Here is a 25,790-nt window from a genome sequence, read left to right on the forward strand (position 1 = left end):
AAAAATCTTTGAAAAATAAAATAAAACAAAATATCTCTTCTCAAGGTCCTTAACAAGGATTATGGGGTCACCTGGGTGGCTCAGTCAATTAAACAGCTGCCTTTTGGCTCAAGTTGTGATCCCAGGATCCTGGGATTGAGCCTTGCAGTGGGCTTCCTGTTCGGCAGAGAGCCTGCTTCTCCCTCTCTCTCTGCCTGCTACTCTGATAACTTGTGCTATCTCTCTGTCAAATAAATTAACTAATCTTAAAAAAAAAAAGATTATGTGCAAATTTTATGTCTACTTGGATATGCTTAAATGAACTTTGAATGAGCTTTATTTCATTTAATATTTGGAATCATTTCAAATCAATGTCCTTAGGTTAGCCTTTATAAGTTACTTAAAGGCTAACCTAAGGACATTGATTTGAAAAGTGTACAGTTTAAAAAGAAATTATATATAAAAATATTATCCTTCTCCTAAATTGATTGAAATTTAGATAGATTTTTCAGAGCCAGAGATAATACCTCCTTTCTATTCCTTATTTGAGAAGTTTAAATAATTATTATTCACTAAGATTAAGGAACCTTTTCCCAAAGCAGCATCTACCCCCCAGCTAAAATATTTATTTTCAAGCCACTTTACATGTTGCCTAAAGAAAACTGTTTTTCATATTATCAAATTTCTTTGTTACATGTTGGAATTCATCTGAATATTCCTAAAGAATATATAGCAGTTACAAAATGTTACAGTTTTTAGCACTTATTCTTAAATTATAGGTTTCGTATAATCTAGTTACGTTTCTGTCTTTGTAGCCAAATTAAAAACTTTTTTGAAATCTCTATCCTTTTCTGAGGTGAGTTTAAACACATAAGGACTGTTTCCTTACACCACCTCTCTCTTTCTGTCAAATAAATAAAATCTTTAAAAAAAAAGCAATGTGATTAAATATTATTTATTATTTTTTAAAGGTTATGACTTAACATTTTGAAGGTGTGGCTTTTAAGTTTAATGTATATTAATACTTTGTTTCAGTGGCTGTCATAACGAAAAGATACAGCTAACAAGATGTAGGTTCAGATGGAAAAAGTGCATGAGTACGCTTACGAAATCAGGATTCCATTTTCAACTATAAATTTCTTGATGTAAATAACTTGTAATTATAAATCAGAATATCTTTACATATTTAACAATGAGTTAAAAAGAGTTTAAAAGGTCTTAAATTTAGTTTAGAAAATGTTTCTTAGTCTGACTTGGATAATTAGATTTTTAGCAACAGAATTACATAACAATGATAACATATCCAAATGTCCACCTTTGAAAGGTTCCCAGTATTGTATAGATTTCTTTGAATAGGTACATTCTCCTTTTTTTATTTTTATTTTTCTCTGGATTTTTATTTAAATTCTAGTTAATTAACATATAGTATAATGCTGGTTTCAGGAGTAGAATTTAGTGATCCATCAGTAGAATTTAGTGATGCATCACTTACGTACAACACCCAGGGCTCATCATAACAAACCCCCTTCTTAATACCCATCAACCATACCCGCCCACCTCCCCTCTGTCAATCCTGAGTTTGTTCTGTATCGTTAAGAGTCTCTTATGGTTTGCGTCCTCTCTCTCTCTTTTTTTTTTCCTTCCCACATGTTCATCTGTTTTGTTTCCTAAATTCTATATATAAGTAAAATCTTTTTTTTTTTAATATTTTATTTATTTATTTGACAGACAGAGATCACAAGTAGGCAGAGAAGCAGGCAGAGAGAGAGGAGGAAGCAGGCTCCCTGCTGAGCAGAGAGCCCAATGTGGGGCTCATTCCCAGGATCCTGGGATCATGACCTGAGCCGAAGGCAGAGGCTTTAAACCACTGAGCCACCCAGGCGCCCCTATAAGTAAAATCTTATGGTATTTGTTTTTCTCTGACTTATTTCACTTAACATATACACTCTAGATCCATCCATGTCATTGCAAATGGCAAGAGTTCATCTCTTCTTCTTCTAATTTTTTTTTTAAAGATCTTAATTATTTAACAGAGAGATCACAAGTAAGCAGAGAGGCAGGCAGAGCGGGGGTGGGGGGGGGAGCAGGCTCCCCGCTGAGCAGAGAACGAGAACCCAATGCAGGGCTTGATCCCAGGACCCTGAGATCATGACCTGAGCCAAAGGCAGAGGCTCAACCTCCTGAGCCACCCAGACACCCCAAGAGTTCATTTCTTCTTGATGGCTGAGTAATATTCCTCTTTCTGTGTGTGTGTGTGTGTGTGTGTGTATTGACTTTGAATGATGAAGTTTCTTCCCTAGAAACAAAGTTAATTTTCTGCTTAGTTTTTAAAAAGTTAAAGTTATAGTACTTACATTTTTAAAAATTTTGCAGAAATGGGAAGTAGTAATGTGAGTTCAATTTAACAGATTGTTTCTGCTTATTATTAAACTTCTATAGTTCTAAATATATAAAATTTCTGTTTCAGGTTCAATTCCAGAAGGTGTCTTAGAGGACATTAAAGGTAAACTAAATTCCCATTTTTGTCCTGTTTGTCCTTAAGTATTAGTTTAGAGGGCATGTGTCTCTAAATATTTACAGAGGTACAATATATGTTAAATACATAATGTAATACCTAAAAATATTTAATATATACGATAGGCTGTGGAATAATGTAAATAAAATTTTCATTTTTCTTTAGATTTATGGAAGCTTTTGGCATTATTTATGATGTCTTATTGAAGAAACCTCTCAATTATAGAATATATAGGATTACTAGGGAATTAACAGTTTGCACAGCATGAAGTAACAGATAAATTGCTTAAAAAAGACACTGATCTTATGTCGTATAGAAGTTTTTTTTTTTTTTAACTCTAGTTTCTAAATACGTATTTGTAAGGTCATTTTACTGACTTCAGAAGTTCTAATTTGGGGCCAACTGACTGAGCCACTCAGGCACCCCAGTTTTCCAGTATTTTGATTCACTTAAAGGAGAAGCAATAAAAATATAATTTAAGGGGTGCCTGAGTGGCTCAGTCATTAAGCATCTGCCTCTGGCTCAAGTTATGATCCCAGGGTCCTGGGATCAATGCCCACATCAGGCTTCCTGCTCAGCAAGGAGCCTGCTTTTCCCTCTCCCTCTGCTACTCCCCCTGCTTGTGTGCGCACTCTCTCTCTCTCCCCCTCTCTCTATCAAAAAATAAAAAGAAAAAAAATAATATTCTTCAGTGCTGAGAATGTTGACATAAAATTAATAAGAGAGAATCAGATAATAATGGATTTTAGAATTAAATGACACCTGGAGGTAATCTGGTACAGTTGGGGCCCTGAAATATTATGTGATTTGTTCAGTTCACACCATAGTTAGGGTTAGAGCTACGGCTGAAAAATGGATCTTGTTCTTCATCTTATTGTTTCTTTATGTGGTATAATTACCTAAAACTTTTTCAGTTATTGTAAAACCTGAGTCATTTGTACATGCTTATTTGCAGTAGCTTCTTAAGGGCTAAGTATTTATCCTACATAACAAAGATAGCTATGAGGACTTGAATAAAATAAAAAATATGTAAGTATCATGAGCACCTAGCTTACTATCTAGCATATTAGCATATTAGAGATTCTTAATATATTTTGAATTAGTGATTGAGAAGAATTTTATATAAAGTGTAAATATATATTTAACTAATAGATTTCTTGCATTCAACGTCAGTTTTGTTTCTAGTTAAAAATGTTCTATTGCAGGGTGCCTGGGTGGCTCAGTCGTTAAGCTTCTGCCTTAGGCTCGGGTCATGATCCCAACATCCTGGGATCAAGCCCTGCATAGGCCTCCCTGCTCTGCTAGGAGCTTGCTTCTCCCTTTCCTAGTCCCCTTGCTTGTGTTCCTTCTCTTGCTGTCTCTCTCTCACAAATAAATAATAAAATATTTTTAAAAAATGTTTTATTCCCTACCTATTTATAAAAATAAATTGAAGCAACTTATTATAAAAGGTACCTTGCAACGGAAATAATCTTTGTGGGCACCTGGGTGGCTCAGTAAGATAAGCGTCTGCCTTGGGCTCAGGCCATGATCCCAAGGCCCATGATCCTCAGGCCATCTATCCTGGGATCGATTCCCATATTGGGCTCTAGGGAGCTTGCTCTTCCCTCTACTCTTGCTCCCCTTTCCCGCTGCCCTGCTCATGCTCTCAGGTGATCTCTCTCTCTCTCTCTGTCAAGTAAATAAAATCTCAAAAACCTTTGAAGAATAAATTATCAAAGTGCAAAAAAAAAAGAAGAGGGAAGGGAAATAGTAGTGTTGAGCTATGCCAAAAGGGAGAAAATAATCATGTCAAAAAAACACTAAACTAGGAAGTGCTACTGCAGCTAAGAGCGAAATTTAGCTTTTTGTTTTGACCAAGATTTTTAAAAAGATTCAGATAGATACATAAGATTAAATACAGAGACAGAAATCAACCTGGTCTAAAGAAACATGCTACATTTTCATGATGCTAAAATTTGTTTTGTTTTTATTATGGTACTCTTTATACTGGGAATATAAAAAAATACAATAGTTTCCTCAAAGGTGTTTTTTTTTTTTAATGTGATTTTGTGGAAGATGAACACGCAGCATGTCTTATGATTCCTCAGTGAATGAAAAGGTTTTTTATTTGTGAATAAATTGTCATAACCAGACTAAAGGCGGGATAGTTTATAAAATGTGGAAGAATGGATAACTAGCATGTTCACTTGAATAGAATCATTTAAACTGGACATAGATTGATTCAATCACAAACCATAACAAAGTCTCCTTTTCTTTCTCCTAAGTGCGCACTTGCTTTGTAAGTGATCTGAAACGTGGATTAAAAATCCAAGCAGCAAAATTTAATATTGATGGGAATACTGAGGTAAGTTAAAAGTAAGTATATATTTTTTTCCAGAGGTTATAACCTATATATTTATGTTTATGATATTTATATTTCAGCGTCCCTCACCGCCCCCAAATGTTGACTACCCATTAGATGGAGAGAAGATTTTACATGTTCTTGGATCAATCAGGTAGACCTTAATTTTTATGAGCAAAATAACGAACTAAAATGAATTTCTGGCCTTTAAAAATATACAGGCCTTAATATTGCTGCTTTAACAATTATGTGTTCATTAGGTCTTCTCTTTCATGATTAATTTTATTACTCGACTCAACTTTTTTTTTTTTTAAGATTTTGTTTAAGAAACAGCACAAGCAGAGCAGGGGCAGAGGGAGAAGCAGACTCCCTGGCTGAGCAGGGAGCCCCATGTGGGGCTGGATCCTAGGACCCTGGAGATCATGACTTGAGCCAGAGGCAGACACTTAACCGACTAAGCCAACCAGGCACCCCTGTTACTCAGCTTTTTAACTTTATAAAAAATTTAAGTAACAGGGGCACCTGGGTGGCTCAATGGGTAAAGCCTCTACCTTCGGCTCAGGTCATGATTTGAGGGTCCTGGGATTGAGCCTGCAATGGGCTCTCTGCTCAGCAGGGAGCCTGCTTCCTCCTCTTTCTCTGTCTGCCTCTCTGCCTACTTGTGATCTCTGTCAAATCAATCAATAAAATCCTTAAAAAATTTTTTTAAGTAACTCAGAATTAATTAGTAGGATTATAGTAGTGAATAAAGTATTATAATTTTTTTTTAAGATTTTATTTATTTAGGGGTGCCTGGGTGGCTTAGGTTGGTTACTTGTCTGCCTTCAGCTCAGGTCATGATCTCGAGGTCAAGCCCCACATTGGGCTCCCTGCTCAGTGGGGAGTCTACTTCTTCCTTTCCTTTCCCTTTACTGCTCCCCTTGCTTGTGCTCTCTCTCTCAAATGAATAAATAAAATCTTAAAAAATCTTTAAAAAATCTTTAAAAAAAACCCACAATATTTCATTTATTTAGAAAGCATACATGCATGAGCTGGGGGGAGGGACAGAGGGAAAGAGAAAGAATTTCAAGCAGACTCCATGCTGAACGAAGAGCCTGATGCAGAGCTGATCTCATGAAATCATGACCTGTGCCCAAATCTAAGTCAGACCACTCAACTGACTGAGCCACCCAGGTGCCCCTAAAGTATAATACTTTCAAACAGGCTTCAGCAAACGTTTTCTGTCAAGAACCAAAGAGTAAATAGCTTAGGCTTTGTGAGCTATATGATCTGTGTTGCAACTGTACTTTGTACAATTAGAGTACAAAATCAGCCACAGACAATATGTAAATGAATGAGCATGGCTGTGTTCTATTAAAAACTTCATTTACAAAAACAGATGGGCTGGATTTGGCTTGCAGGCCACAGTTTGCTGGCTCCTGCTTTAAAATGTTTTCATGGTAGAAAGAATGCAGTCTTCCAAATATGCCAAATATTTTTTTTTTTTAAGATTTATTTGTGGGGCGCCTGGGTGGCTCAGTGGGTTAAGCCTCTGCCTTCGGCTCGGGTCATGATCTCGGGGTCCTGGGATCGAGCCCCACGTCGGGCTCTCTGCTCAGCGGGGAGCCTGCTTCCCCCCTCTCTCTGCCTGCCTCTCTGCCTACTTGTGATCTTTCTCTCTGTCAAATAAATAAAATCTTAAAAAAAAAAAAAAAGAAGATTTATTTGTTAGAGAAGGAGCAGGGGGAGGGGCAGAAGCAGACTCCCCACTGAGCAGGGAGCCCGACATGGGTCTCCATCCCAGGACCCTAAGAGCCAAAGGCAGGTACCTAATGGAATGAACTACCCAGGCACCCCAAATATGCTAAATCTTAAGGACTAGTTAGTAGTTCACTTTTTCATTATTCATTAGATTATTCTGGCCAATGATGCAATATAAGTTATTAAGGACTTACATAATTATATTGGTAACAATAGCATTTATGTTTATATACAAGCTTTATAAAATTTGTTATGAAAGTTCCATTTGTAAAATACCAGAAGATGCACAGAAAAGAGTTATGTAACTGTTGGATTCTGAGATAATACAGAGGTTGAAATATTAAAAGGATGAACATAAATATACAGACATTAAAAAAGGTAGGATAGGGGCACCTGGGTGGCTCATTGGGTTAAAGCCTCTGCCTTCGGCTCAGGTCATGATCCCAGCGTCCTGGGATCGAGCCCCACATCCAGCTCTCTGCTCAGCAGGGAGCCTGCTTCCCTTCCTCTCTCTCTGCCTGCCTCTCTGCCTACTTGTGATCGCTATCTGTCAAATAAATAAAATCTTAAAAAAAAAAAAAAAGGTAGGATAGGAGAACAAAAAGAGTGAGAATGTAATACTTTTTATAGTAACTTTAATCATTTTATCTCTTTTTTAAATTATATTAATTAAATTACTATTTTAAATTTTCTCCAGGGGCCCCTGGGTGGCTCAGTGGCTTAAAGCCTCTGCTTTCAGCTCAGGTCATGATCCCAGGGTCCTGGGATCGAGCCCCACATTGGGCTCTCTGCTCAGCAGGGAGCCTGCTTCCCTTCCTCTCTCTCTGCCTGCTTCTCTGCCTACTTGTGATCTCTGTCTGTCAAATAAATAAGTAAAAATCTTAAAAAAAAAAAATGTTACCATTTAAATTTTCTCCAGGTTGTTGAGTGGAACCCAAAATAATAGAAGAAAATAGATGTTGAAGGAAATTAAAATGGAGCTTTTTGGCTACATATTAGTAGGAAAATAGATTGGGATAAAAAAACCACCATGTTCCACATTTCAGACCCAATTAATTTACAGGTGTTTGCTAACATGTTTTTCCTACTGAAACATCTAGTTCTGTTGAAACCTAATACACATAGTTCTGAACAGTACTTTGTTGGTAAACCAGAAGGGTCATTTAAAGTTAAAGACCATCTTAAAAAACCGTATATTAAACATTTCATATTAAAGGATATAAATTCGTAGTTATTTTCCAAACTTTTTTCTGGGAACTTTTCTTTGAGGGTAATTCTTCTTTTAGAGTTTGAAATTAAGTATATATAAACCAGGAAATTCATGGTTTATTATTTCCAAGTGGTTTTTTTTGTTTTTAAGTGCAGTGAGAACTTAGTTATTTGTCAGTCTTTGTACAGAATTCTTACAGACATTTTTTCTAGACTTTTACCATTGTATTAGCTATATTAAAAGATTTTAGGGGCACCTGGGTGGCTCATTTAGTTGAGCACTGGATTCTTGATTTTGGCTTAGATCATGATCTCTGGGTCCTGGGATGGAGCCCCATGTCGCGCTCCATGTTCAGTGTTGGAATCTGCTTGAGATTCTTTCTCCCTCTCCCACTACTTCTACCTGTATGCTCTTTCTCTAATGAATAAATAAAATCTTAAAAAATATATTTTAAAAATAATTGTCTTTTCAAAGCATTTAGCATAGTTCTCATAGAAAACTTATTTTCTACTCTAGTATTTGTTAAGTAGTAATTGTAAAATTATATAATTTCAATATCAAATCTATTGATAATAAAAGACTTGGAAAAAGAAAACTGGTGCTCTGTAACCATCATCTCAACTGGTAGAAATGGAAGTATGCAGGCATAGCAGCAAGTGGCTGACTGTGAGTGTTGAGCATAGTGCAGCCCTCAGTATACTTTAATGATGAAATGGAGAGTTAGCAGGTAGGTTGAGTCTTATAAAGAGAATTCTATGTTTTGAAAAAGATTAAAGAAAGTTTCAAAATTCTATGCATACTATCATTTAAATTTTATTTTTAAGAATTAGTGTTTATATATGCATATGTATAGATAAGTTTTGTATTGTATCATTTAGGATTCACTTTGGTTGGCCACCAGTTACAGAGACCTGACATAGTGGCTTCACTAAGATAGAAGTTTGTTTCTCTTGGGATACCTGGGTGGCTCAGTTAGTTAAGTGTCTGCCTTTGGCTCAGGTCATGATCCTGGGGTCATGATCCTGGGATCGAGCCCCACATCAGGCTCCCCACTCAACATAGAGCCTGCTTCTCCCTCTCCTTCTGCCCCTTCCCGTTCATGTGCGTGCGTGAGCACGTGCTCTCTCTCACTCTCTCCCTCTCAAATAAATAAACAAAAATCTTTTAAAAGGGCGGGGGGGGCGCCTGGGTGGCTCAGTGGGTTAAGGCCTCTGCCTTCGGCTCAGGTCATGATCTCGGGGTCCTGGGATCGAGCCCCGCATTGGGCTCTCTGCTCAGCAGGGAGCCTGCTTCCTCCCTGCCTCTCTGCCTACCTGTGATCTCTGTCTGTCAAATAAATAAATAAAATCTTTAAAAAAAAAGTTTGTCTCTCTTTTAAAAGAAGCTCACAGGTAGATAGTCCCGAGATGGTATTACAACTCCTGTCAGGGATGTAAACATCCTTCCAGCTCTCATCCTTTGGGCAGGTAGCCCTGTCCTTAGGGACCTGGTGGTTGCTGGAGGTACAGCTACTATATCTGTTTAAAGCAAGGTACCCTAGGAAGGGAAAGAAAAAGTGCTACCTCTCCATTTTTCTTTATTTTGATTTTTTTTTTAAAGATTTTATTTATTTATTCGAGAGGGAAGGAGTGAGAGAAAGCCTGAGAGAGGAGAGGGTCAGAGGGAGAAGCGGACTCCCCAAGGAGCTGGGAGCCCAATGCAGGACTCGATCCTGGAAGTCTGGGACCATGACCCGAGCCGAAGGCAGCCACTCAACCAACTAAGCCACCCAGGCACCCTATTTTGATTTTTTTTAAAATATTTTATTTATTTATTTGACAGACAAAGATCACAAGTAGGCAGAAGGGCAGGCAGAGAAAGAGTGGGGGGGGTGGGGAAGCAGGCTCCCCGCCGAGCAGAGAGCCCCCCACGGGCCAGGGTCAGGACCCTAGGATCACGACTGAGCCGAGGACAGAGGCTTTAACCAGCTGAGCCACCCAGGCGCCCCCTATTTTGATTTTTTTTAAGATTTTATTTAGGGGCGCCTGGGTGGCTCAGTGGGTTAAGCCGCTGCCTTCGGCTCAGGTCATGATCTCAGGGTCCTGGGATCGAGCCCCTCATCGGGCTCTCTGCTTGGCAGGGAGCCTGCTTCCTCCTCTCTCTCTACCTGCCTCTCTGCCTGCTTGTGATCTCTGTCTGTCAAATAAATAAATAAATAAAATCTTAAAAAAAAAAAAAGATTTTATTTATTTATTTGACAGACACAGTGAGAGAGGGAACACAAGCAGGGGGAGTGGAAGAGGGAGAAGCAGGCATCCCAGGATGCTGGGATTATGACCTTAGCCAAAGGCAGATGCTTAATGACTGATGCACGCAGGTGCCCCATCCATTTTTAAAAATTAATTAATTAATTTTGAGAGAGAGATTAAATCCATGTAGGGAGAAGGGGTGGAAGGAGAGGGAGAGAGATTCTCAAGCTAACTCTGTGCTGAGTGCAGCGCCACACTCAGGGCTCGATCCCATCACCCTAAGGTCACAACCTGAGCTGAAACCAAGAGTTGGCCATTTAAACAGCTCTGCCACTCAGGTGCCCGTTTTCTCTCCTTTTTAAGGAGACTTTTTAGAAGCCCCACATACCACTTCTGCCACCATCTCATTGTCTATTACTTAGCTACCCATCTAGCTACAATGTAAATACAGTGTTACTACAAGGTAAATACAGTGTTTCTGGGAAAAAAAAATTTCCTTTCCTTTCCTCTAGGATTTTATTTATTTGACAGAGAGACAGAGATAACTGGAGAGGGAACACCAGAAGGGGGAGTGGGAATGGGAGAAGCAGGCTCATCACCAGAGGCTTTATGACTGTGCCACCCAGGCATCCCATAAATACAGTGTTTCAACTGGGGAGGGGCATTCTATCCAGCTTAAAAAATGGAGTTCTTTTTTTTCCCTTCTAAATAATTATAGATTCACAGGAAATTGCAAAGATAATATAGGGAAGTCTCCATGTACTCTTCACCCAGTTTCTCCTAGTGGTTAACATCTTCACTATACCCCAATAGCAAAACCAGTAAATTGGCATCAGTGTAATGTGTATGTACAGTTTTTTTTTTTTTAAGATTTTATTTATTTCACAGAGAGAGATCACAAGTAGGCAGAGAGGCAGGCAGAGAGAGAGATAGAGGAGGAAGCAGGTTCTCTGCTGAGCAGAGAGCCTGATGACGGGACTCAATCCCAGGACCCTGAGATCATGACCTGAGCCGAAGGCAGAGGCTTAACCCACTGAGCCACCCAGGCACCCCTGTATGTACAGTTCTATGTAATTTTATCATAGATTTTTTTCAAATTTAATTTTATTTTTTCAGTGTTCCAAGATTCATTGTTTATGCACCACACCCAGTGCTCCATGCAATACATGCCGTCCTTAATAACCACCACTGGGCTCACCCATCCCGCCACCTCCCTCCCTTCCAAAACCCTCAGTTTGTTTCTTGGAGTCCACAGTCTCTCGTGGTTTATCTCACCCTCCAATTTCCCCCAACTCACTTCTCTCCATCTCCCCATATCCTCCATGTTATTCCTTATGCTCCACAAGTAAGTGAAACCATATGATAATTGACTCTCTCTGCTTGACTTATTTTACTCAGCATAATCTCCTCCAGTCCCGTCCATGTTGATACAAAAGTTGGGTATTCATCCTTTCCGATGGAGGCATAATACTCCATTGTATATATGGACCATATCTTCTTTATCCATTCGTCTCTTGAAGGGCATCTTGGCTCTTTCCACAGTTTGATTGTGGCCATTGGTGCTATGAACATTGGGGTACCTATGGCCCTTCATTTCACTACATCCATATCTTTGGGGTAAATACCCAGTAGTGCAATTGCAGGGTCATAGGGTAGCTCTATGTTTAATTTCTTATGGAATCTCCACACTGTTTTCCAAAGTGGCTGCACCAACTTGCATTCCCACCACCAGTGTAAGAGGTTTCCCCTTTCTCCACATCCTCTCCAACACTTGTTTCTTGCCTTGTTAATTTTGGCCATTCTAACTGGTGTAAGGTGGTATCTCAATGTGGTTTTGATTTGATTCTCCCTGATGCTAATGATGATGAATGTTTTTTCATGTGTCTGTTAGCCATTCGTATGTCTTGTTTGGAGAAATGCCTGTTCATGTCTTCTGCCCATTTTCTGACATGATTATCTGGTTTTTGAGTGTTGAGTTTGAGGAGTTCTTTATAGATCTTGGATATCAACCCTTTGTAGTGTCATTTGCAAATATCTTCTCCCATTCTTTGTTTTGTTGACTGTTTGCTTTGCTGTGCAGAAGGTTTTTATCTTGATGAAGTCCCAAAAGTTCATTTTCGCTTTTGTTTCCTTTGCCTTTGGAGACCTGTCTTGAAAGAAGTTGCTGTGGCTGGGGCGCCTGGGTGGCTTAGTGGGTTAAGCCTCTGCCTTTGGCTCAGGTCATGATCCCGGGGTTCTGGGAAGTTGCTGTGGCCGATGTCAAAGAGGTCACTGCCAATGTTCTTCCCTAGGATTTTGATAGATTCCTGCCTTACATTGAGGTCTTTTATCCATTGAGAGTTTTTCTTTGTGTATGGTGTAAGAGAATGAGTGAGTTTCATTCTTCTATACGTAGCTGTCCAATTTTCTCAGCACTGTTTATTGAAGAGACTGTCTTTTTTCCACTGGATATTTTTTCCTGCTTTGTTAAAGATTATTTGATCATAGAGTTGTGGATCCATATCTGGACTCTCTACTCTTCCACTGGTCTGTGTGTCTTTTTTTGTGCCAGTACCATGCTGTCTTGGTGATTACAGCTTTGTAGTAAAGCTTAAAATCAGGCAACGTGATGCCTCCAGTTGTGTTTTTCTTTTTCAACATTTCCTTAGCAATTCAAGGTCTTTTCTGGTTCCATACAAATTTTAGGATTGTTTGTTCTAGCACTTCGAAAAATGCCGGTGGAATTTTGATCAGGATGGCACTGAAAGTATAGATTGTTCTGGGCAATACAGATATTTTAACAATGTTTATGCTTCTGATCCATGAGCATGGAATGTTTTTCCATCTTTTTATGTCCTCAGTTTTTTTCATGAGTGTTCTGTTGTTCCTCAAGTACATATCTTTTACCTCTTTGGTTAGGTTTATTCCAAGGTATCTTATGGTTTTTGGTGCTGTAGTAAATGGAATCGATTCTCTAATTTCCCTTTCTATATTTTCCTTGTTAGTGTATAAGAAAGCAACTGATTTCTGTGCATTGATTTTGTATCCTGCCACATTACTGAATTGCTGTATGAGTTCCAGTAGTTTGGGGGTGGTCTTTTGGGTTTTCCATAGAAAGTATCATGTCATCTGCGAAGAGAGAGTTTGACTTCTTCTTTACCAATTTGAATACCTTTTATTTCTTTTTGTTTTCTAATTGCTGTTGCTAGGACTTCTAGTACTATGTTGAACAACAGTGGCAAGAGTGGACATCCTTGTCCTGTTCCTGACCTCAAATGGAAGGCTGTCCGCTTTTCCCCATTGAGAATGATATTTGCTGTGGGTTTTTTAGATAGATTTTATGAAGTTGAGGAGTGTTCCCTCTATCGCTGTACTTTGAAGGAGTACAGGAACAGTACAGGAACAGATACTGTATTTTGTCAAATGCTTTTTCTGCATCAATTGAGAGGACCATGTGGTTCTTCTCTCGTTGATTTGTTCTATCACATTGATTGATTTGCGAATGTTGAACCACCTTTAAACCCAGGGTAAGTCCCCCATGGTCATGGTGGATAATCTTTTTAATGTATTGTTGGATCCTATTAGTGAGTATCTTGTTGCGAATCTTGGCATCCATATTCATCAGGGATATTGGTCTGAAATTCTCCTTTTTGATAGGGTCTTTGCCTGGTTTAGGGATCAGGGTAATGCTGGCTTCATAGAAAGAATCTGGAAGTTTTTCTTCTGTTTCTATTTTTTGAAACAGCTTCAGGATAATAGGTTTTATTTCTTCTTTGAATGTTTGGTAGAATTCCCCAGGGAATCTGTCAGGTCCTGGGCTCTTGTTTTTTGGGAGGTTTTTGATCACTGCTTCAATCTCGTTACTAGATATTGGTCTATTCAGGTTGTCAATTTCTTCCTGTTTCAGTCTTGGAAGTTTATAGGTTTCCAGGAGTGCATCCATTTCTTCGAGGTTGCTTAACTTACTGGCATATAACTGTTGATAATAATTTCTGATGATTGTATTTCCTCGTGTTAGTAGTGATCTCTCCCCCTTTCATTCATAATTTTATTAATTTGGGTCCTGTCTCTTTTCTTTTGGATTAGTTTAGCCAGTGGTTTATTGATCTTACTGATTTTTTCAGAGAACCAGCTTTTCGTTTCATTGATATGTTCTGCTGTATCTCTAGTATCTAACTTATTGATCTCTGCTCTAATCTTATTTCCCTTCTTATACATGGTGTTGGCTTAATTTGTTGTTGATTTTCCAGTTCTTTAAGGCTAAAGAGAGTTGGTGTATTCGGGATTTTTCAATTTTTTTGAGTGAGGCTTGGATGGCTGTGTATTTCCCCCTTAGGACCACCTTTGCTGTATCCCATAGGTTTTGGACCGATGTGTCTTCATTCTCGTTGGTTTCCAAGAATTGTTTAAGTTCTTCTTTGATTTCCTGGTTGATCCTTGAGCAGAATGGTCTTTAGTCCAAGTGTTTGAATTCCTTCCAAACTTTTTTTTTTAAGGTTTTATTTATTTATTTGACAGACAGATCACAAGTAGGCAGAGAGGCAGGCAGAGAGGAGGGGGGGAGAAGCAGGCTCCATGCTGAGCAGAGAGCCCGATGTGGGGCTTGATCCCAGGACCCTGAGATCATGACCTGAGCTGAAGGCAGAGGCTTAACCCACTGAGCCACCCAGGCGCCCCACCTTCCAAACTTTTTCTTATGGTTGAGTTCCAGTTTGAAAGCATTGTGGCCTGAGAATATGTATGGAATAATCTCAATCTCTTGGTATTGGTCGAGCCCTGATTTGTGACCCAGTATGTAGTCTGTTCTGAAGGAAGTTCCATGTGAGCTTGAGAAGAATGAGTATTCTCTTGTTTTAGGGTGGAATGTTCTGTATGTATCTATGAGGTCCATCTGGTCCAATGTGTTCAAGGCTCTTGTTTATTGTTTTTCTCCTTGGATGACCTATTACTTAGAGTGGCGTGTTAAGATCCCCTACAATTAATGTATTCATATCAATATGACTATTTTGATTAATAGTTGGCTTATGTAGTTGGTTTCTCCCATATTGGGGGCATAAATATTTGCAGTTGTTAGATCTTGGTGGATAGACCCTTTAAGAATGATTTAGTGTCCTTCTATATCTCTGACTATAGTCTTTAGCTTAAAATCTAATTTATCTGATATGAAAATCACTACCCCAGCTTTCTTCTGAGGACTATTGGCATGAAAGATGCTTCTCCGTCCCTTCACTTTCAGTCTGGATGTATCTTGTAGACAGCATATGGACAGGTCCTGTCACTTTATTGGTTGCAGTCTGCAACCCTGTGCCATTTTACGGGACCATTTAGGCTGTTCATGTTGAAAGTGATTATTGAAACATAAGTTTTTATTGACATCATGTTGCCTGTGAAGTCCTTGTTTCTATAGATTGTCTCTGTAAATTTCTGTTCTATGTCACTCTTGGGTTCTTTCTTTTATAGCCCCCCCCCCCCCCCTTTAATATTTCTTGTAGTGCTGGCTTGGTCACATACCCTTTTAAACCTTGCCAGTCTTGGAAGCTCTTTATCTCTCCATCCATTTTGAATATCAGCCTTGCTAGATAAAGTATTCTTGGCTGCATGTTCTTCTCATTTAGGGCCCTGAATATGTCTTGTCAGCCCTTTCTGTCTTGCTAGGTTTCTGTGGACAGGTCTGATGTTATTCTGATGGTCCTTCCTCTGTATTTAAGGAATCTCTGCCCCCTAGGTCCCCTTAAGACCTCCTGTCTGGGGGCGCCTGGGTGGCTCAGTGGGTTAAAGTCTCTGCCTTCGACTCAGGTCATGATCTCAGGGTCCTGGGATCGAGCCCCACATCAGGCTCTCTGATCAGAGAGGAGCCTGCTTCCCTTTCTCTCTCTCTGCATGCCTCTCTGCCTACTTGTGATCTCTCTCTCTCTCTGTTAAATAAAATAAATAAAAAATTTAAAAAAAAAAAAAAAAGACCTCCTGTCTGGGGGCGCCTGGGTGGCTCAGTGGGTTAAGCCGCTGCCTTCGGCTCAGGTCATGATCTCAGGGTCCTGGGATCGAGGCCTGCATCGGGCTCTCTGCTCAGCAGGGAGCCTGCTTCCCTCTCTCTCTCTCTCTCTCTGCTTGCCTCTCTGCCTACTTGTGATCTCTCTCTGTCAAATGAATAAATAAAATCTTAAAAAAAAAAAAAGACCTCCTGTCTGAAGTTACGATTCGTGAATTTCACATTAAGTGTCTGGATGTCTTTCTAGACTCGTTGATCTTGGGGAGGGGGTGTCTTTTCTGCCTCTAGGACATGAACACTTGTTCCATTCCCCAGGTAAGGGAAATTTTCATCTAGAATTTGTTCAACTATATCTTCTAGTCTTCTCTCTTTCTCCACCCCCCTCAGGGATCCCAATTAATTCTGACATTGGAATGTTTCATGGCGTCATTTATTTCCCTGATTCTGTTTTCATGGCTTCTAAGCTGTTTGTTCCCCATCTCCTCCTGACCCTTCTTTTCTATCAGTTTGTCTTCTAGATCACTAATTCCATCTTCTCAGTTATCTGCCTCCATTACCCTAGCTGTTAGAGGATTTATATTAGATTGGATCTCATTGATAGCAACCTGTTCTGCCAGGTTGGCTCTCACTTTGCCCTTAGAGATTCTTTGTTGTCACCAATGGTCTTCTCCAACCTAGCCACACATAGATTTTTTAATCACCACCATAATCAAGATACAGAACTATTCCATCACTACAAAAATCTTCCTGTGCTACCCCAAAATAGGGTTCTTTTAATTTGAGAACGAACAGGAAAATGGATATTTTGATAGGCAACTAACAATCTTTGCCATGTTATTTATTTATTTATTTTTTCCAAGATTTTATTTATTTATTTGACAGACAGAAATCACAAGTAGACAGAGAGGCAGACAGAGAGAGAGAGGAGGAAGCAGGCTTCCTGCTGAGCAGAGAGCCCGATGCAGGGCTCGATCCCAGGACCCTGAGATCATGACCTGAGCTGAAGGCAGAGGCTTTAGCCCACTGGGCCACCCAGGCGCCCCTGCCATGTTATTTTTAAAAACAAAGAAATGCTTGGGGAGAGGGTTGGTTTTTTAATGTTTTGTATGTGGACCTGCTTCTTGAATCTTACTTTTATAGAATTTCATTCCTTTTCTGTTATTAGGCTTAAGGAAGTATAATTGGACAAAACATGTTAATCTGTACATAATAATAGTTGTAGCTAATACTTAGGGAGTACCTCCTTTGTACAAGGCAATGTGCTATTGACTCATTGAATCCTTACCTCCACACCTTAAGGCAGGTGCTCTTACTTTCCTTGTTCACAAATGCAAACACCCTGGGTTTTAATAAGGATTCTATGTTAACATAGTACTGTTACTTAAAAAAATAGAACTAATGGTGTGTTCTGTATTGTACTATATGATGCCAACAAAGCACTCTCTGTTTTTAATCTCATTAGAGATTCAGTTGTGGAGATTCTTTTTGAACAAGATAATGAAGAGAAATCAGTTGCCACTTTAATACTGGATTCCCTTATACAGGTATTTTGTATTTTGATTTTGGAGAAAGTTTCAATTTAGGACTACAGCCCTTTAGAGGAAAAAAAAAATTTCTTCAAGATTTATCTATTAGAGAGAGAGAGTTTGGGGGAGGGGTAAAGGGAGAGAGTCTTAAGCAGATGCTATACTGAGTGGGGAGCCTGATGCCAGGCCCAGTCTCAATGCTAATATCACAACCTGAGCTGAAGTGAAGAGTTGTATGCTTAACTGACTGCGCCACCCAGACGCCCTGAGGAAAAAAAAATTTTAAGTAATCTCTACACCTCACGTGGGGCTTGAATTCACAATCCCATAATCAAGAGTCATATACTCTACTGACTGAGATAGCCGGGCGACCTGAGAAAATTTTTACATGTTATTTTCTGTATTTGTATTTTATTTTTTATTTTTAAATGAAGTTTGTTTTTTTTTTTTAGATTTTATTTATTTATTTGACAGAGAGATAGAGAGCACAAATAGGCAGAGCAGCAAGCAGAGGGAGAAGCAGGCTCTCCACTGAGCAGGGAGCCTGATGCAGGACTTGATCCCAGGACCTTGGGATCATGACCTGAGCCAAAGACAGCCACTTAACTGACTGAGCCATCCAGGTGCCCTATTTTTTATTTTTAAAGATTTAATTTATTTATTTGGTGGAGAGAGCACAGGTAGGGGCAACAACAGGCTGAGGGAGAGGGAGAATCAGGCTCCCCACTGAGCAGGGAGCCCGATATGGAACTCGATTCCAGGACCCTGAGATCATGACCTGAGCCCGAGGCAGGTGCGTAACTGACTGAGCCACCCAGGGGCCCCTGTATTTATATTTTAACCACTGGTTAAAATTTTTAGTTTTTATGTTAAATTTTACAGTTACCAGGTTTTATTTTGGCACTGAAATAGGGTATTTACATTTCAGACTCAGGGATAAGTAGGGCTATCCTGCATTATTTCTGTAGCAACAATATCAGATTTTTATTTTGTACCTAATATAGCTTATAGTTTCTTTAAATGCAGGTTTGTATAGTATTGAATTTTAAATTCCATAGGGTATATTATAGTTTGTTTCTTTTGTTTAATGACTATGGAATCACATCACTCTATGTGAAATGCCATTGCTTTGGAAGATATTGTCTACCTCTGGAAGCTCTGCTCAGGCTTTTATGAAAAACATAGCATCAGTGAAAGACTTCAACATTCTAATTTTTAGCACTGATATAGAAACATAATTTTTCTAAGAATGTTCTCTTCCCACTGGGCAACTGGCTATGGATATATTACTGTGACGCTATCAACTTAGGAAAATTAAGTTTCTACATATTATCCTTACTGAAAAAAGAAGTAATGTTATTTTTTTTCTCATGTTCTTCTGAGTCAACTGAGTCATTCTACTCTGAAAATGAGAATACTCACATATAACTACCATATACCCTGTCGAATTTTAAATTCTATACTGTTAGATTTTAAAATCTTTGGAGTTCTATATTGAGAATATGGCAGTATTATCATAGTTATATTTGCTACATGAAAAACTCCCTTGTTAAAGAAATCTTGCTGTGCCTTTTTTTAAATAGTAATGATCACCTATTTAATTTGTAATATATAATCTGTATATTTTCTTGAATCCAATCAAGCATTATTTATACAGTTAAAAGTAAACTCTTTTTTTTTTCTTTCTCTTTAATAACAGTGTCCAATAGACACCAGAAAGCAACTGGCAGAGAATTTGGTAGTCATAGGTGGCACATCTATGTTGCCAGGATTTCTCCACAGATTGCTTGCAGAAATAAGGTATTTGGTAGAAAAACCAAAATACAACAAAGCACTTGGCACCAAGACATTCCGAATTCATACTCCACCTGCAAAGGCTAATTGTGTGGCCTGGTTGGGAGGTAAGAATTTAGTTTTTAAAATATAATGATTATGTGGTAATTGGTCCCTAACTGGTATTGTTAATGGATATGTTAGAATAGATGATTCAGTCTTAAAAATTGCTCACTTAACAAACTAATAGAACTATTAAATAATTTTCTTTGAGCACTGACTTTTCCTTAAGTTATTGTCAGAAATATATACCTATTTCTCTTGGCATTTGCACTTTAATTTTTTATGTAAACTTCTAGTTAAAGTAATTTCTCATAATAGTGATTGATAGCTGTGCATTTATTCCAGTATACTACCATTGCTCATAACATTTGTTTTAATTCCTTCTAAAGGTAATTTGTGAGACATATATGAGAATTGATATCTTTATTTTATAATTACATTTTATTTTGTGACTGAGTTGATTGAATGATAATTCATAGGAAATGATAGGCTCATTGAAATAAGGAAATAGCCTGTATATATAAAGAGACTATATAGAGAGAGGGAAAGAGACTCTATACATAGAGAGAGAGAGAAAGAGAAGGAGACTACTTTGAAGATATACATATATAGGAAGAGAGGGAGGGAGAGAGCGATACTACTTTGAAGAGAAAAACAATCATGGCTGTGTATATTTATGTATGTTCTAATATGTGTTTTATAATGCACTTGTAGCTAATAGGTATCTTGATCATTAGAAAAAGTATTGAGATTTTAAATGAATATTTCTTGTAGAATTTGGTTAAAATGTTATTTTGATCTAGGACAAATGGATTAAGTTACCAGATTATTTTTTAAAGACTGCTTTGTGGGTCTTTATAAAGTCTTCTGCATAGACTTGGGTGGCTTTATAATGATGCTTATTGGGTTTTACAGTACTGTTTTATTTATTGACATAAAATCTTAAAGTTGTGGCAAAGAAAACCACACATTATTTACTGTATTTACACAGAATTGAAAGTAGTTTCCACCACTGTCTACCTCACATGCTTTTAGACACAGTAATGCTTATTAGCATTTTCACTATAATCTGATATAGGCCATTTAAGTTACTTTCAACATAGGAATTGTGGTTTACTCTGTTATTAAAAATAAAAGATATAAAAGAACTGCAAGCACTTTGAGGAGTATGAGTATGTTTCACCTGTACATAGACTTTTCTGGTAAAAGTTTTCATCTTGACTATAAAAATATTTTTTACCACACAGGAGCTATTTTTGGAGCACTACAGGACATACTTGGGAGCCGTTCAGTTTCAAAGGAGTATTATAATCAGACAGGCCGTATACCTGATTGGTGTTCTCTTAATAACCCACCTTTGGAAATGATGTTTGATGTCGGAAAAGCTCAGCCACCGCTGATGAAGAGAGCATTTTCCACTGAGAAATAAAAATTTGATTGAAATTCAACTTTGCTTTGTGTCAAGTATCTAATCAATTATAAGCAAATTATACAAAGTATATAGGATGCTGTTAGAGGTAACTTTATGGAAGTGAAAGCTTTCTGTAGTTACTTTGCATTAATATTTAATTCTTTTGACTGTTGTTTCTCTTGTGTAGTAGTAAAACAGTAGCTGATGCTTATGAAATTTGTTGTATTTATATCAATAAAATATAGTAAAGCAGTTTAATTTTGGAAGTTTGTTACATGGTTTAGTTTCCAAAAAGAGTAAAAACATTGTCCCTCCATAATTCACATCATCTGCCCTGAGTATTAGAGAATCCATCTGTTTAATTATTTTTAGCAGTTATTTCATTTAAAGAATAAATAATGTTAATTATTATTAAATTATTATTATTAAAATTACTAGGTATTTCAAATATTAACATGGGTCTCTTTCTTCAAATCCTTGTTTTGGTATTTATGTGTCCATGTGAGAATGCTACTTTTCCAGGTATATATTTGACCCTTTGGACTGAGAATGTTCAGTAGATTAGTTAAACATTTGTTAAGCAAAGTATGGAAATGTTCACTTTCTAACTTTACAGTGTCTTTATGAATAATTCTGCATTTCTAAGAAGAAAGGTATTTCATTTTTATGCAAAGGTATTTCATTTTATGTATTTTTATGAAACTGCTTTATAAACATGTATTCATAATGTTTTTAATCTCTTGTGCTTTTTATCTTCTCATGATAGAGGTTTTTGGAAATAGGTACTCAGTGTTTGATTTTTATTTTTGTTTGTTCTTCATTTGTTTTTAACAAACTACCTCTTAGTGAAATATTGCTGGTTTTATTCTTCCCAGATGCCTGTGAAAATGGGTACACCTGTTCCTGAAGAATGTACTCATATTTCTGAAGACAGAGTAGAAATTGATACATTTTCTGGACTGTATAACCTGTGTCCATTCTTACACATGGTTTAATCATTTTGATTGTCCTTTTGGGTCCTTCCTAGTTTTGCCATATACTTTATGTGTGAAAATACCAGCACCCACTAACATTTGAGAGCTGGTTCCTGGCATTAAGAATAGGAAAGAATTTAAGGGGGTGGAGAAGAATGTGTGTGTGTGTGTGTGTGTGTGTGTGTGTGTTTAAAAATATATCTAAAAAATAAAAATAAAAATAAAAATACTTCCAGCGGGGTGCCCGCTGACTTAGTTAAACATCCGCCTTTGGCTCAGGTCATGATCCCAAGGTCCTGGGATCAAGCCCCACATTGGGCTCTCTGCTCACGGGGGAGTCTGCTTCCTGCTCTCACTCTTCCTCTGTGCTCTCTCTCTCTCTCTCAAGTAAGTAAATAAAATCTTTTAAAAAATTAAAACTAAGGGGCGCCTGGGTGGCTCAGTGTGTTAAAGCCTCTGCCTTCAGCTTGGGTCATGATCTCAGGGTCCTGGGATCCAGCTCTTGCATCGAGCCCTATGTGGGGGAGCCTACTCAGCAGGGAGCCTACTTCCTTCTCTCTCTCTCTGCCTACCTCTCTGCCTACTTGTGATCTCTCTCTGTGTCAAATAAATAAAATCTTTTTTAAAATATTAAAATTAAAAAATAATTAAAAATAATGCTAGCTATACTTTGTTACCATGTACTACTACTTTAGTAGCACAAGAATAAGATTCATTCAGTATTTGACTGTCTGCTCTTTGTATAGTATAGTTTCAGACACTAAATGCTACAACAGTAAGACTTACCTTTACCTTTAGGGGGTTTTCAGATTAATAGACGTGGCTAGTACACAGCTGATGATACAGACAGAATGTGGTGGCAGCGTAAGGACATCAGTTACTTGTTATTGATGTAGATAATTCTTTTTTTATGTAAATAATATTTTTTAATTCAATTAGCCACTGTGTAGTACATCATTAGTTTCAGATGTAGAGTTCAGTAATTCATGAGTTATGTATAACAACCTGTGCTGATCATAACACGTGCCCTCCTTAAGGCCCATCACCCAATTACCCCACTGCCACCCCCCCACCACACCTCCTGATGTAGTTAATTCTGACCAGGGAGTTGAAGAAAGCTTTGTAGAGAAGGCTTTTACCCTTGTTCCTGAAGGATAAGTAGAATTTTAATAATTGGAGTTATTCCAATCTATATGAACTGAATTCTCTGTACAAAATCTTAACATGTTTGGCACTGGGATGAAGCATTGCTAATTATAATTTAGGATTAGGTAACGAAGAACTTGAAGACTATTAAAAGCAGTGAATAAAACTTTGAAAGATCACTTCTGCCATCCAGTTTCCTAACATATTCATTCCAAAAAGTAAGGTTCTTTAATCCTTTGGACCTGCCACTCTTCCACAGCACCCTTTCCCTTAAAGTAGTCATCTTTCCCATAAGCACATATCTATAACTGATGCACCTTCTGATCATTTCAATACAGGTTTTATCTTCTTTTCTGGAATATAAGCTCCATAAGAATGAAGTCCCTTTATTTCTTTGAAAGCTCTCAGTGGGCTTGACAGGAGTAGGTGTATCATTGGTTGTCAATAGTATGGATTCACTAATAACATTACCTTTTTGTAGTAAATGTGATTTTAAAATTTCTTTATGAATTTTTTATGAATATGAATTATTTATGAGAAGTTTTTCATCACTGAATAATATGAAAAAGATCTCTGACTGAAACAGCTTTATAGGTAGGTAGCTATAAAGTGACAGACACCTGTTGGCTGAGGTTAAGTAATGGAGCCCTCTGTTAGGGGTTGAATTGTGTGCTGCGGAAAGATACGTTGAAGTCCTAACCTCCAATACCTGTGAATATGGTCTTATTTGGAAAAGAGTCTTTGCAGATATAATCAAATTAAGATGAGGTCATTATGGTAGACCCTAACCTGTTATGACTGGTATTCTTGTGAGGGGAATGTCATGTGAGACTGGTACACAGGAAGGAAACAGGAAATAACCAAGGTGGAAATGGGAGTTCTGCAGCTGCAAGCCAGGAAGCATCAAGGATTGCTGGTGACACCAGAAACAAGCATACAACATTCTTCAAGAGAGCCTTTGTGAGCATGACTCTACACTTTGATTTCAAGCTTCCAGCATCCAGAACGGTGAGACAATACATTCACATTGTTTTAAGGCACCCAGTTTGTGGTACTTTGTTAGAGCAGCCCAAGGGAATTAATACACCCTACTTAATTCACCAGTTCAGCATGTATTTACTGAACATCTGCCAGACACTAGTTTAGGTGCTTGAGATACATTAACGAGCAAAGACAAAAATCTGCCATTCCAAAGGCTGGAGAAAGTGAAGAAACATACTAATAGTAAGTTAGAAAATAACATGGGAAAAACGGTGTCAGGTAAATTAGATGGAGGGATAGTTGCTGATGAGAACAGTGGTTAGGGTGGGGCTCATTTATACTTGAAAAAAGAAATTAGGCAAGTGTGACTTAAATACAGTTGGTCTCTGCCCCTGGTTCCTGACACAGAGCTCTAAAACACTTGTAATTTCCTGTGTGACCAGGATGTTAGGAGCATCTTACACAGAAATCCCAACTCCCTTGGAATTTCTTGGGCAATAGGAGTGTCTTTTTTTCTAATGAAACAATTCCTGATGGGCTCCTAGATCACTTCAGGATGAGATCTGTTCACCAGAAAGACCCAAGCCACAGTTAGAACTTTTGCACATGCTCACACACCCTGTCTTCTAGGGAGAGAAGAGGGATAGGAAATTGAGTTAATAATCATGCCTACCTGGTGAAGCCTCCATTGAAAATCCCTAACCTACAGGGTTTGGAGGGCTCCCAGGATGGTGAACACGTTCCAGGCACTGAGAGGATGATGTGCTAGAAGACTGCATAGAAGGTCTGTGCTTCCCCATACCTTGCCTCGTGCACCGCTTCCATATGGCTGTTCTGAGTTGTATCCATAATAAACAAGGAATAAGTAAACTTTTTCTGAGTCCTGCGAGCCATTCTAGGAAATCATCAACCTGGAGAAGAGGATTATGGGAATCCCTGATTTATAACCATTTGGTCAGACGTGCATGAGGCCTGGGATTGCTGTTGCGGACTCAGAAAATCCACTTTAGGCAAACTGGTCACTGTCCAACTGCAAACAGCAAACATCCTCCTCTTGCGAAATGAGTGACTTTACCAATCTCAGCTTTATCCTTCCTTTGGTTTACTCTTCCTACTAAATAAGTTTTACTGAGATCGTAGAACTGCCCTTGCTTTTGAGAACACCCAATCCAGAAGGGGCATCCACTTGCTAGGGCTCCCCAACCCCCGCAAAATCACCCAAGTAAAGCCCAGACCCTATAGTAGGTTCTTTCTAACACCCTCTTAAACAGACACCCCACGTCCCTCTATGCGGTGTGTAATAAACCAAACTTGTTCAACCACAGGCGTGGATTTTGGGTCTCTTTTGAAAGGTATGGGGACGAATGGTGAGCTGCAGAGAAATAGAATGGTAACCGCCTGCGGGAAAATTAGGTCAAAGTCTGTGTTCTGTTTTAAGATAAAGAAATAACGGCACGTTTGTTGAAGGAAAGGAGAGAGGAAAAAATGGTCGTTTCGTGGTAGGAAAGCCTGTGGATAACATGCGGAGGGAATAGGCACCGGTGCTTCAGCAGCAGTTGGCTTCGGTTAGGAGCCGGGACCGTCCACCTCCTGGCGGGGTCGGCGAGCGCCAGGGACGCGCAGCGAGCGTCCTCTGTTTGGTCGCGTCAACCTTCTCACTGTGGAGCAGAGAAGGCGGAAGTCCTGCCTCCCCACGGTACGTAATTGCCTCCGAAAATTCACATCCCCCTTCTCTTGTGCCTCTGTGGCGAAGAGCCTCACCTTTAACAGAATACTAACCTCCCGATTTCCATCCAGTTGGATGGCTCGATCCCAAATACGGTCCCAGGAGCAGTGGAAGAAAATTCGATGTATGCACCGTCCGTAGAGCCGACCACAGAAAGAAATGTTTCTCACGAAGTTTTTATTTCCTCGCCCGCCTCCCGCCCCTTT

At 38.7% G+C, this 25,790-nt stretch overlaps 1 protein-coding gene across 1 annotated transcript in view; it reads left to right on the top strand.

Annotated features, from left to right (window-relative positions):
* The window catches only part of ACTR10 (actin related protein 10), a 35,513-nt gene extending 14,498 nt beyond the window's left edge, over positions 1-21,015 (top strand). Inside the window, exons 8-13 of the mRNA XM_047738296.1 lie at positions 2,447-2,482; positions 4,762-4,841; positions 4,919-4,992; positions 17,447-17,528; positions 19,210-19,411; positions 20,594-21,015. Coding sequence (XP_047594252.1) covers positions 2,447-2,482; positions 4,762-4,841; positions 4,919-4,992; positions 17,447-17,528; positions 19,210-19,411; positions 20,594-20,775 — 656 coding nt within the window. The 3' untranslated portion in view covers positions 20,776-21,015. The remainder of the gene's footprint in view (positions 1-2,446; positions 2,483-4,761; positions 4,842-4,918; positions 4,993-17,446; positions 17,529-19,209; positions 19,412-20,593) is intronic.
* The last annotated feature ends 4,775 nt before the right edge of the window (positions 21,016-25,790 follow it).

This window comes from Lutra lutra, chromosome 7 (assembly GCF_902655055.1).
Source record: "Lutra lutra chromosome 7, mLutLut1.2, whole genome shotgun sequence".
NCBI lineage: Eukaryota > Metazoa > Chordata > Mammalia > Carnivora > Mustelidae > Lutra > Lutra lutra.